We start from the raw sequence: 13199 nt of genomic DNA on the forward strand, positions 1-13199 counted from the left end.
AGTAAAAATGGTATGTTTTTTCTTTGCATTTCCCGATAATTAAACGAACGAAATTAAGAAATTCAAAGCACTATAATTTCCTTATCCATTTGATAGCTAAAACTAGTATAGTTATAATGATTTCGTTTCGTCATGTTGGTATAAAAATTCGTTAAGCTAGCCTAAAGTTGATTTATTATTATTAATAACACATTTTAAAAAGTAAAAAAAAAGCCCTGTGGCTAAGGGCTAATCTTTTTCTTAACTTTTATTACACTGCAGATCGAAATAAAATAATTCTTGATCATATTTAAAATGAAAGAATCACTGACATAATTTTGTTCGACTGTATGAAAACGAAACTTTTTATTTGGTCAAGACCGAATTTCATTCATTACCGGCAAGGCAATCGTGTAGTCAACTTGTGGATGCATATAAATCAGGCATTAAGCATTACCGCATTCGCGCCTGCGCCGCCCTCACCAGATCACGAGTTTAATTACAATTTATTTATTTAGCCTACTTTTATATTTTATTAAAGTTCTCGTATTTTTGGCTCGAACTGACAGGCCTCCTTTAAGTTGTCATGACAACGGCGCTGCTTAGAGCGGCACTGTTTCGTGTTTCATTTACACTGAATCAAAACAGCATTGTGTCGCCTTTGATACTAGGGACTGAGGTGGGTCAGACCCGGCATATTTTAGGTCGGCTTTTATGCGGCTTTGTGTCTTTACACTGAATTCTGAGCAGACACAGACCCGCTTTAGAGCCGCCTTAAATCGGCTGTGTAAAGATGCCATAATAAATGCGCAACAGTAGACATTTCTAACACTAATAAATGCTACATTATTTTCAAAAGACCTTTTTACATGCAGTTTTTTACAGCTATATACAGTTTTGTTCTGCAAGTGGCATCCAGTTGTAGTTTTAAAGATAAAACACTTTTTTTTTCTAATGTAAAAATGTAATCACTTTTGGCAGTCGGATCAAATAATGAGTCAAGAAACAGATATAAAAGCACAGTTGAGATTATATTTGGTTTATTCATCACATGGAAGGTCAAGTGCAGTGCATTGTGGGATGCAGTTTTCTATTGAACGGGGTAGTTGTATCCTGATTTTTTTTTTGTAAATGTATAAAAGTATTACATGCAAGGTTTCATTGCACACAGTATACATACAGTATTATACACTACCAGTCAAAATTTTTTGAACAGTAAGATTTTTAATGTTAAGTCTCTTCTACTCACCAAGCCTGCATTTATTTGATCCAAAGTACAGCAAAAACAGTAAAATTTTGAAATATTTTTACTATTTAAAATAATTGCTTTCTATTTGAATATATTTTCAAATGTAATTTTATTCCTGTGATTTCAAAGCTGATATTTTGCATCATTACTCCAGTCCCACAATTCTTCAGAAATCATTCTAATATTCTGATTCACTCAAAAAACATTTATTATTATTGTTGAAATCAGCTGAAAATAATTTTGTTCAGTTTTTTGATGAATAGAAAGTTCAGAAGAACGACATTTATCTGAAATAGAAATCTTTTGTCTTTATCATCACTTTTGATCAATTTAAAGCATCTTTTCTAAATAAAAGTATTCATTTTCAGTATCATTACTCTAGTTGAGTACATTTTGTAAGGATTCTTTGATGAATAGAAAGATCCAAAGATCATTATTTATATTAAATAAAAAGCTTTTGTAACATTATACACTATACCTTTCAAAAGCTTGGTGTCAGTGTATATATATATATATTAGTGGTGGGCCGTTAACGTGCTGCGTTAACGTGAAACTCTTATCGCGCGATAAAAAAAATATCGCCGTTAATCTATTCTCAAATTTGGGTTGGGAGCTGGGTCTAAACTACGCAAGCTATGATGACTTTCACCTTGACAGTTTAACGCGGATGTATACCGAAGACTATAGTTGCGCGTTTAAGTCTCCTCCGCCAAAACACAGACGGGGTTGCGTTGTCCTCCATTCATAAAAACCGAATCTACTATAGCGAAATGCCACGTAAATTCGTCGTTTTTTGGATTCATAAATCAAATGTTGGTCAGTCACTTAATTCAAATCGCGATATGGACTAGTGTATGTGAAAACTGAAATGCAAAAAGACCGTTTTAATATGAATCCGATATGTTCCGTTTGCCTAGCTGTGTGTATGCATTGCGGAGACGAGCTTTTACTACACGCATATACTGAAACACACGTGACGCTCCCGGTAATTTTTGGCATTTTCATCTCACATGAACAGATAAACTCAATCTCCCAAACTGCTGTGAGTGTCACTTTTACCGTTTCATTTCAGAAAACTAGCATCATATCATACTGTATGACACAGAAACTTCACGGCAACCTGTCAAAATAAAAGTACGGTGTAACATGTAATGGGCTGGGTAGGTGTTGACGTTAAAAAAAAACACAATCTAATAGGGAGAAAAAATAATTTCATTGTTAGTTAGTTAGTAAACACAAGTACATCTAATTGAACATAATTTATTTTTATCAACAAATTATCATAGAACAGCTTTATGAGCTTTATGATCCATTCTCAAAGACTTTAAGTCATTATTTGGGTAGCACACATATTCTGAATGCCTTCAGCAGAATTCAAATTAGCCATTTTAATCTAGATTAATCTAGATTAATTCCAAGATTTAATCTAGATTAATCTAGATTAAAAAAATTAATCTATGCCCACCCCTAATATATATATATATATATATTTTTTTTTGTTTTCCTTTTTTTTTTTGAGAAAATAATTTTTCAAGATTTTTTGATAAATACAAAGTAAAAAAGAACAGCATTTATTTGAAACAGAAATCTATAATATTATTGTCTTTACTGTCACTTATGATCAATTTAATACATTCTTACTGAATAAATGTCGGCAAGTATTAATGACTAATAATTAATAAATAGTAATTATTTACAAATATTTTAATAAACAGTAGAATTACAAATAGCATGCAGCAGTAGATATTTCTAATAGTAATAAATGCTACATTATTGTCACAAGGCAAGCTGACACCAAGCTTTTGAATGCTATAGTGTATAATGTTACAAAAGCTTTTTATTTCAGATAAATGCTGATCGTTGGATATTTATATTTATCAAAAAATTACTCAACTGGAGTAATGATGCTAAAAATTCAGCTTTGATTTTATAATATATAAATATTATAGAAATCAGTTAGTAAAAATATTTCATGATATTACTGCTTTTACTGTATTTTGGATCAAATAAATGCTGGCTTGGTAAGTAGAAGAGACATCTCTAAAAACATTACAAATCTGGCTGTTCAAAAACTTTTGACTGGTAGTGCATAAAAGCCACACAAACTTTGACTTTTGACTTTGTTGAATTGTGTGTTCAGAGGCTTTCTAGTAGAGTGTAATGTGGGTGGACTGGTCCGTCATACCTCTCTCCCCCAGGCTGGCCGCGGCCCACAGCTTCACCTCTGCTAATCAGAAGCTCTCATCATCACGGCAGTGTAGTTTCCAGGGAACTGGGTCAAACTGGCTTCGCTCCAACATTCAGCACTACTGAGTCTCCTTAGAAGCACTGCTGACTGGGCTGCAACTCAAAGCTACAGAAAAATCAATGCAGACCCATCTTTCACTCAAATTCCTAATGTCTGCCAAGCAGATTCATCATTTTTTACTTGCCTTTTCACCTTAAACACCTAGAATATTAACAATTTTTGAGTGCTTCATTTAAATTGATTGATTTTATTATTGATTTACATATTTCCTTCCAATGGTTACTTCAAAGTCATTCCAGCTCAGAATTTTTTTTCAAATAAAAATGTAAATACAGTGGTGTGAAAAAGTGTTGGCCCTCTTAATGATTTTTTATTTTTTTGCATGTTTGTCACACTTTCAGATGTTTCAGATCATCAAACAAATTTAAATATCAATCAAAGATAACACAAGTAGGATCTATCAGTCTGGAAAAGGTTATAAAGCCATTTCTAAAGCTTTGGGACGCCAGCGAACCACATTGAGAGCCATTATCCACAAATGACGAAAACATGGAACAGTGGTGAACCTTCCCAGGAGTGGCCGGCCGACCAAAATTACCCCAAGAGCGCAGCGACGACTAATCAAAGAGGTCACAAAAGACCCTACAACAACATCTAAAGAACTGCAGGCCTCTCTTGCCTCAGTTAAGATCAGTGTTCATGACTCCACCATAAGAAAGAGACTGGGCAAAAATGTTCCAAGACGAAAACCGCTGCTGAGCAAAAAGAACATAAAGGCTCGTCTCAGTTTTGCCAGAACACATCTTGATGATCCCCAAGACTTTTGGGAAAATACTCTGTGGACTGACGAGACAAAAGTTGAACTTTTTGGAAGGTGTGTGTCCCATTACATCTGGCGTAAAAGTAACACAGCATTTCAGAAAAAGAACATCATACCAACAGTAAAATATGGGGGTGGTAGTGTGATGGTCTGGGGCTGTTTTGCTGCTTCTGGACCTGGAAGACTTGCTGTGATAATTGGAACCATGAATTCTGCTCTCTACCAAAAAATCCAGAATGTCCGGCCATCTGTTTGTGACCTCAAGCTGAAGTGAACTTGGGTTCTGCAGCAGGACAATGACCCAAAACACAGAAGCAAATTCACCTCTGAATGGCTAAAGAAAAACTAAATGAAGACTTTGGAGTGGCCTAGTCAAAGTCCTGACCTGAATCCTATTGAGATGCTGTGGCATGACCTTGAAAAAAAAGGTGGTTCTTGCTCGAAAACCCTCCAATGTGGCTGAATTACAACAATTCTGCCAAGATGAGTGGGCCAAAATTCCTGCACAGCGCTGTAACAGACTCATTGCAAGTTATCGCAAAAGCTTGATTGCAGTTGTTGCTGCTAAGGGTGGCCCAACCAGTTATTAAGTTTAGGGGGCAAACACTTTTTCACATCGGGCCATGTGGGTTTGGATTTTGTTTTCCCTTCATAATGAAAAACTTCATTCAAAAACTGCATGTTGTGTTTACTTGTGTTATATTTGATTAATATTTAAATTTGTTTGATGATATGAAACATTAAAGTGTGTCAAACATGCAACAAAATCAGGAAGGGGGCCAACACTTTTTCACACCACTGTATCATCCAGCAAGGATGCACTAAATTGAAACAAAACAAAACAAAAAAGCCACAAAAAAAGAAAATCCTGAATAATACATGTATAGTGTATAACGGTCTCTACAAAAAAATTAGGCAGCGCAGCTGTTTTTAACACCAAATCAATATATTAGTTTGATTTCTGAAGGATCATGTGACACTGAAGACTGGAGTAATGATTCAGAAAATTCAGCTTTGCCTCACAGAAAATAACATACATTTTAAAATATTCATTATATGCTATATTCAGTTTCAGTATGGCAGTAGTCCATCCACTGCAACATTGCATTCAGATCTGACATCATTCTGAAATGGAAAACTCACTGTAGTGTACATCAAACATACAGTTCTCTATGGATTAACTCCATGCATGTTTTTTCCTCACTGAATATAAAATGAGTAAAATGGGTTTTTACATTTTTTACTCTGACATAAATAGTTGATTGCAAATTAAGTGTAACATCAGTTTAAGTAAGCAAAGGTTGAATGTGGGCTGCTCTGGCCCAGAAAAGGCAAATTCTGATCTGAAACAGGGTCAGGCCATGAGGAATATATATCACTGTTTTTTTTTTTTTTTTTTTTGTACTGTATGGTAAAGTGCTGTAGGGATTTTGCTTCCTGACTAGAATAAATGAATCATCTAAATGAAGGGAGTTTTGGCACACTGATGATAATTGCCTGTTCCCACGCATTAATCTGCACTTAATCTAGGCTAATCTCAAGCCAGAGGCCTTTATACTGGAGCTGCGCACATCATTCACAAGCGTCATGTGCAGGCGTCAAATAGAGGACTACACTGTGAAATAAAATGCATTCACACCTTCATTTAAAGTACATTTCAGAAATCAAAATTCCAAATTAAATTTTGATTTAGTAACATTTAAAAATTCAATTCAGTTTAATTCGGTTTTGACCTGGTGAAAAGTAATCTTATTAAGTCATCATAACGTAATGTTTTTCAAATAAGACCATATTGTATTGGATGAATAACTTCTTATTAATGAGTGAATGCACAAAAATGTAAAAACTTTGGATGTTATTACTATGTTACTACTACACTTTTTAAATTTTTTTTTTATTTTTAAAACATTACCTTATTTTGCATTGCAGTGGATTTGCAGTTGTTGATGTTTAAACATTTTGCAAAAAAAGAAAACAATTGTCCATAAGAAATTTTATAAATTTTATTTGCATATATTGTTGTATGAAATTTATCAGAATATACTGTGTGAGAATTACTTATACTTTTTCTAAAATGTGGACAATGTTCAAACTTCTGCTTACCTCTGAATGATGAACAACTTCCCATTGAGTATATCGAGGCCTCATTTGCAATGCTTGCCTTATTAATTGACCTATTTACCTATATTAATTACCTATTATTACACAACATTTTTTATGTATATGACCAAATTATCTGACTACAGAAGAAATACACTCAACCGTTCAATAGCACATTCACCGTAATCACCGTAATTTCATGTCTCCTTTCTTATCATGCTTCTCCTGTGTTCCACTTATCTCAACTCTGAAATCTGTTTCTCAGAGATCCAATTAAAATCTTGCCTTTGATCAGCAAGTCCTTCAATCTATCTTTACGTGATCTCTTAAGATCCCTCTATTACATTTGCTGCTCTGCTGATCTTATTTTGAATTCTCTGTGTGTTTCAATTGGGATTTAAATAGATAGTTGACTCCAAAACGAACAATTATTCACCCACATTTCATCCCAAATCTATACGACTCTCTTCCTTCTGTGAAACATTAGATTTTTTTTTTATCCATAGCAGACATCAATCATGTGCTTAGTATTCAGGGTTTCACAGGATCGCTCTTAGGTTCTCTTGCTCTTCTCACACCGCGGGTAACTTTCTGAGCCATTGTGCTTTGTTTCACCGCTTCCTCTCAGATGCTGTCTGTCTGTACCACATCTTCTTATGAAAACATCTTTACTCCTGTTAGAAGCCAAAAAATGTGGGAGGGATGATAATATCATCCTACAGTACAAATGAAATTTAATATTTCAAAAAATAAAAAATAAATTACATGTACCTCTAACAAACAGCTGCTGATAGTTAACTTGGCTTCACTCACCCAGTTGTGTTGTTTACTGTGGTAATCTTTTGTATTTATAGTTTTGAATTAAATGAAAAGTTTGGGGTCATTAGGATTTTTTTTTTGTTGTTGTTTTTGAAAAATGGGAAATGTTTTTACATCTTATTAACTGTTTTTTATTTGAATATATTTTAAAATGAAATGTATTTCTGTGATGAATTCAGCATCATTACTCCAGTAATCAGTGTCACATGATCCTTCAGAAATCATTCTAATGCAATTCTATTGCAATACTTATACAATTGTAAAAGTAAAAAAAAGTCAAAAGTTTACATATACCTTTCAGAATCTGCAAAATGTTAATTATTTCACCAAAATAAGAAGGATCATACAAAATGCATGTTATTTTTATTTAGTACTGACCTGATTAAGATATTTAACATACAGTAAAATACATTTACATATAGTCCATAAGAGAAAATAAAAGTTGAATTTATAAAAATGATCCTGTTCAAAAGTTTACATACACTTGAAAAAATTATAATTTTGACCCATGCATTGTTTTTTTTGGCTATTGCCACAAATATACCCATGCTACTTAAGACTGGTTTTGTGGTCCAGAATTACAAATAACATAACATTTCACTTTCAAAACATTTAAAACAGTGCAAACTGGATGGTGAGTTCTTCATTACAATGAAAAAAGTCTTTTTTGCACACTTTGAAAGAGCTACCACTATGCAGGAAATGTGGTTGATGGCTCAGACAGTCATTCAGTTCTAATTGGACATTTCTTGATCAAGTCTGTGTTTTCTCATCCTCAGATGCCAGGTCTTGCTCACCGGGGGAGTTCCAGTGTCGTAACCGTAAATGTTTAGCCCCAGTCTACGTGTGTGATGGCGATGACGACTGTGGAGACGGCAGCGATGAGGAGAAGTGCTCTCCACCCACCTGTGGGCCACACGAGTTTCGCTGTAACAGCTCAGAGTGTGTGCCACAGCCCTGGACCTGCGACGGCGATCCTGACTGCGCTGACGGCTCTGATGAGTGGGCGGGGCGGTGTGGGGGCGTGTCTGGACGGCCGGCTCCGCCCCCTACCCGGAGACTGCAGTGCGGTGCTGGAGAATTTCGTTGCAGCAGTGGAGAGTGTGTGAAACTTGCCTGGAGGTGCGACAGAGACCCTGACTGCAAGGACAAGTCAGATGAGGCTGACTGCCGTGAGTGTGCACTCTAACTTACTTCCTGTAGAAAGTCCTTGATTGTCGCTACTTTTTTATTAAAAACAGGCAAATAATGACTGAATTTAACTACTTAAGCTAATGTGAAAAATCTAGAGATATTCATTCATCTTACGCCACCACTCAAAAATGTAGGTTAAGAGATAGTTCACCCAAAAATGAAACTTCTGTCATTAATTACTCACCCTCATGATCGTTCATCTTCAGGACACAAATTAAGATATTTTTTTGGATGAAATTGAAGCGCTTTCTGACCATGTATAAACAGCAACACAACTACCATGTTTAAGAAAATAAATTGTTGAAAAAAGTTTTCTCTGTGCACAAAAAGTATTATTGTGGCTTTATAAAAATAAGGTTGAACCACACCACTGATGTCACATGGACTATTTTAACAATTTCCTTACTACCTTTCTGTGCCTTAAACATGTCAGTTGTGTTGCTGTCTATGCAGGGTCAGAAACCTCTTAGATTTCATCAAAAATATCTTCCTTTGTGTTCTGGAGACGAACGAAAGTTTTAAGAGTTTGGAATGACAAAGGTGAGAAATTAATGACAGAAATTTCATTTTTGGGTGAACTATCTCTTTAAGTAAACGTAAACATATTGGAGAAAACCTGATGTGTCAGTATATTGAATCTCTGCATTAGGTCTTAAAGTGACAGCAGCGCAATATTCCTGCTGCTGTCCATCATTTATGTCAATCAAACAACATAACACAAAGAAAAATCACTCACTGTTCGTGACTAAAGACATTTTTGTAGTTTTAGTAAAGATGTATTTAGTAAAGAACTGTATTTATTTTATACAGACTATGCAACATTATTTTACATTGGTTACTTCATTTAAGTCTGAAAAACTTAAAGAGGACATCGGATGCCCATTTTTCACAAGTTGGTATGATCTTCATGAAACGTCTGTAACATACTTTGGTTAAAATTTCTCAATGGTCGTGTAAAACAATGCCCTTTTTACTTGTCAAAAGCTCTGTTCACAACGACCCATTTCAGTACATGTCTCTTTAAATGATAATGAGCTACTGCTCACTCCGCCCCTCTCTTCTGTAGAGTGTGACATAAGACACAATAATTGCTGCCTTGGACTCTGTGTGTATATATATATATATATATATATATATATATATATATATATATATATATATATACTGTATATATGGCTCTGAGGTGGTCTTATTTAAATAGCTAGGTATCTACATAGAAACGGCAGCAAATTGAAACAGCTCACTGGATGACACAGTTTCAGTCTCAAACAGCCCATAACAAACAGACTGCATGTTTTCTTCTCAGATTTTCTGAGCTGATAGACCTAACTACATGCAAAAAAAGTTAAAAAGCTAAAATTTAAATTTTACTGGAATCTCAAATGGTGGTGTTGCAACAGCCTTATTAGAATACAAGGTTACATGGGTCAAAAGCAGTAAAAACATAAAAGAAAGGAAAGGAGGTGAAGTGAGGCCAAGTATGGTGACCCATTCTGGGAATTTGTGCTCTGCATTTAACCCATCGAAGTGCACACACACACACACCCCGTGAACACACACCCGGAGCAGTGGGCAGCCATTGCTGCGGCGCCCAGGGAGCCGTTGGGGGTACGGTGCCTTGCTCAAGGGACTCACCTCATTCGTGGTATTGAGGGTGGAGAGAGTGCTGTTTACTCCCCTTCCCCACCGACAATCCCTGCCGGACCTGAGACTCGAACCCGCAACCTTTGGGTTACAAGTCCGACTCTCTAACCATTAGGCCACGGCTACCCCCATAAAAGTAAAAAGTAGCCTGACCGACTGCTTGTGTGGAGGATGTTGTATTTATGAGAAATTCTCTTTCATAACAGTAACATTTAAGAGGATGTGCAAGAATGTGGACTGATTTTATAACATGTTTGTGTTTATTTGTGTTTGTGCATTGGGCTCTTTAGACATTGCATGCTTCATCTTTCTTTCTTTAAAATTCATTTTACACCTATTGAACTTGGATGCTGCATTGATGCACACAAAACAAACACTCGCAGGGAATGTGCATGAAGCTGCTCGATATCACCACCACATTTATTGGAAATATCTGAGCAGGACTCTCAGCAGGAGTTCTCATTGTGAGGGCTACATGACCCCAACAACATTTCTGAAGGGCACATCGCTCTTACATGCTCTGATGGGAATTAAATTCCTTTAGATACTGTGAGGTTTTGCCAGAGATTGAAGGCAACGGTTCACGGCAGATAATTTTTTCTGACTGCCTGCCATTTATTATCTATTCCACCCACACAAAGACAATTCGTATTACTGAAGCCATTATTGCCACGTGACTCAAAGCATTTGGTGTGGAGACACACTTTAATTTAGTTTGACAGTGATGGCAGCACACACACCACTGTTGTGTAACGTCACAGAACAATGAAAGCATTTTCATGCACTTTTGCAGTAGCCAAGTGGTTGTGTATTCGTGTAGAGTACAGTGTTTCTGATCTTTCAGTGCACTTATTACATAGAAAGCCCTCCTGGAACATCCTGGGGTTAAATGGCTGCTCAAGGGCACAGTGGTGATGCTCATGAATGTAGAGACTACTCTGCACAACCCACACATAACACCATTTATCTTTGTGCCACATTGTAATGGAAAAAAATAAATAAAAGAGTTGACTTTGAATTAAGCTGCAGTGGAAGCATGTATCCTTCACTGCCTGATATGACATTTTGTGCAAAGAAAATGAAATTATTTAAATTGAAGGGATAGAAAATTCTGTCATTACTCAAGCCGTTCCAATCCTCATAAGACTTTCTTTCATCTTCGAAACACAAATAGGGATATTTTCTGATAGATTTCTGTCCCTCCAATGTAAGTCCATGCACTCAAAACTGTAATGCTTCAAAATGTTCATACAGACTTAAAGTAAACTTAATGTATATAAATAAAGTACCATACTATTGATTTAATTTATTTGTACATTGATCAGTGTTTATATGTGAATAAAAGCCTAGATTAAATCTGGTCATCATATATAATGATCATGTCTTTTCAGAAGATTTGGATTAAACTGTTTGATTCATGTGGATTACTTTTATATTGAGCAGGGGTGCACATAAGGGGTGTGCAGATGTGCATGCATGACCAAGATAAAAAAATGTGGTGTAGTGATTCATTTGGAGCATGAGTCTGTGCAGTAGTGATTCATTTGGAGCCTGAGCCTGCACATTAGTGATTCATTTGCAGCTTGAGTCTGCACAATAGTGATTCATTTGGATCATGAGTCTGCACAGTAGTGATTCATTTGCAGCCCGAGCCTGTGCAGTAGTGATTCATTTGGAGCCTGAACCTGCACAGTAGTGATTCATTTGGATCCTGAGTCTGCACAGTTGTGATTCATTTGGAGCCAGAGTTTGTGCAGTAGTGATTCATTTGCAGCTTGAGTCTGCACAATAGTGATTCATTTGGATCATGAGTCTGCACAGTAGTGATTCATTTGCAGCCCGAGCCTGTGCAGTAGTGATTCATTTGGAGCCTGAACCTGCACAGTAGTGATTCATTTGGATCCTGAGTCTGCACAGTTGTGATTCATTTGGAGCCAGAGTTTGTGCAGTAGTGATTCATTTGGAGCCAGAGTCTGTGCAGTAGAGACTCATTTGGAGTCAGAGTCTGTGCAGTACTGATTCATTTGTAGCCAGAGTCTGTGCAGTACTGATTCATTTGGAGCCAGAGTCTGTGCAGTACTGATTCATTTGGAGCCAGAGTCTGTGCAGTAGTGATTTATTTGGAGCCAGAGTCTGTGCAGTAGTGATTCATTTGGAGCCAGAGTCTGTGCAGTAGTGATTCATTTGGAGCCAGAGTCTGTGCAGTAGTGATTTATTTGGAGCCAGAGTCTGTGCAGTAGTGATTCATTTGGAGCCAGAGTCTGTGCAGTACTGATTCATTTGGAGCCAGAGTCTGTGCAGTACTGATTCATTTGGAGCCAGAGTCTGTGCAGTAGTGATTCATTTGGAGCCAGAGTCTGTGCAGTAGTGATTCATTTGGAGCCAGAGTCTGTGCAGTAGTGATTCATTTGGAGCCAGAGTCTGTGCAGTACTGATTCATTTGGAGCCAGAGTCTGTGCAGTAGTGATTTATTTGGAGTCAGAGTCTGTGCAGTACTGATTCATTTGGAGCCAGAGTCTGTGCAGTACTGATTCATTTGGAGCCAGAGTCTGTGCAGTACTGATTCATTTGGAGCCAGAGTCTGTGCAGTAGTGATTTATTTGGAGCCAGAGTCTGTGCAGTAGTGATTCATTTGGAGCCAGAGTCTGTGCAGTAGTGATTCATTTGGAGCCAGAGTCTGTGCAGTAGTGATTTATTTGGAGCCAGAGTCTGTGCAGTAGTGATTCATTTGGAGCCAGAGTCTGTGCAGTACTGATTCATTTGGAGCCAGAGTCTGTGCAGTACTGATTCATTTGGAGCCAGAGTCTGTGCAGTACTGATTCATTTGGAGCCAGAGTCTGTGCAGTACTGATTCATTTGGAGCCAGAGTCTGTGCAGTACTGATTCATTTGGAGCCAGAGTCTGTGCAGTACTGATTCATTTGGAGCCAGAGTCTGTGCAGTACTGATTCATTTGGAGCCAGAGTCTGTGCAGTAGTGATTCATTTGGAGCCAGAGTCTGTGCAGTAGTGATTTATTTGGAGCCAGAGTCTGTGCAGTACTGATTCATTTGGAGCCAGAGTCTGTGCAGTAGTGATTTATTTGGAGCCAGAGTCTGTGCAGTACTGATTCATTTGGAGCCAGAGTCTGTGCAGTACTGATTCATTT

At 36.9% G+C, this 13199-nt stretch overlaps 1 protein-coding gene across 1 annotated transcript in view; it reads left to right on the forward strand.

The window, feature by feature from the left end:
* LOC141344591 (low-density lipoprotein receptor-like) overlaps positions 1-13199 on the forward strand; it is a 170382-nt gene that overhangs the window by 113068 nt on the left and 44115 nt on the right. The window contains exon 8 of the mRNA XM_073849466.1: positions 7974-8387. Within this exon, the coding sequence (XP_073705567.1) occupies positions 7974-8387 (414 nt within the window). The remainder of the gene's footprint in view (positions 1-7973; positions 8388-13199) is intronic.

Source organism: Garra rufa, chromosome 10 (genome assembly GCF_049309525.1).
Source record: "Garra rufa chromosome 10, GarRuf1.0, whole genome shotgun sequence".
NCBI classification, from domain to species: domain Eukaryota; kingdom Metazoa; phylum Chordata; class Actinopteri; order Cypriniformes; family Cyprinidae; genus Garra; species Garra rufa.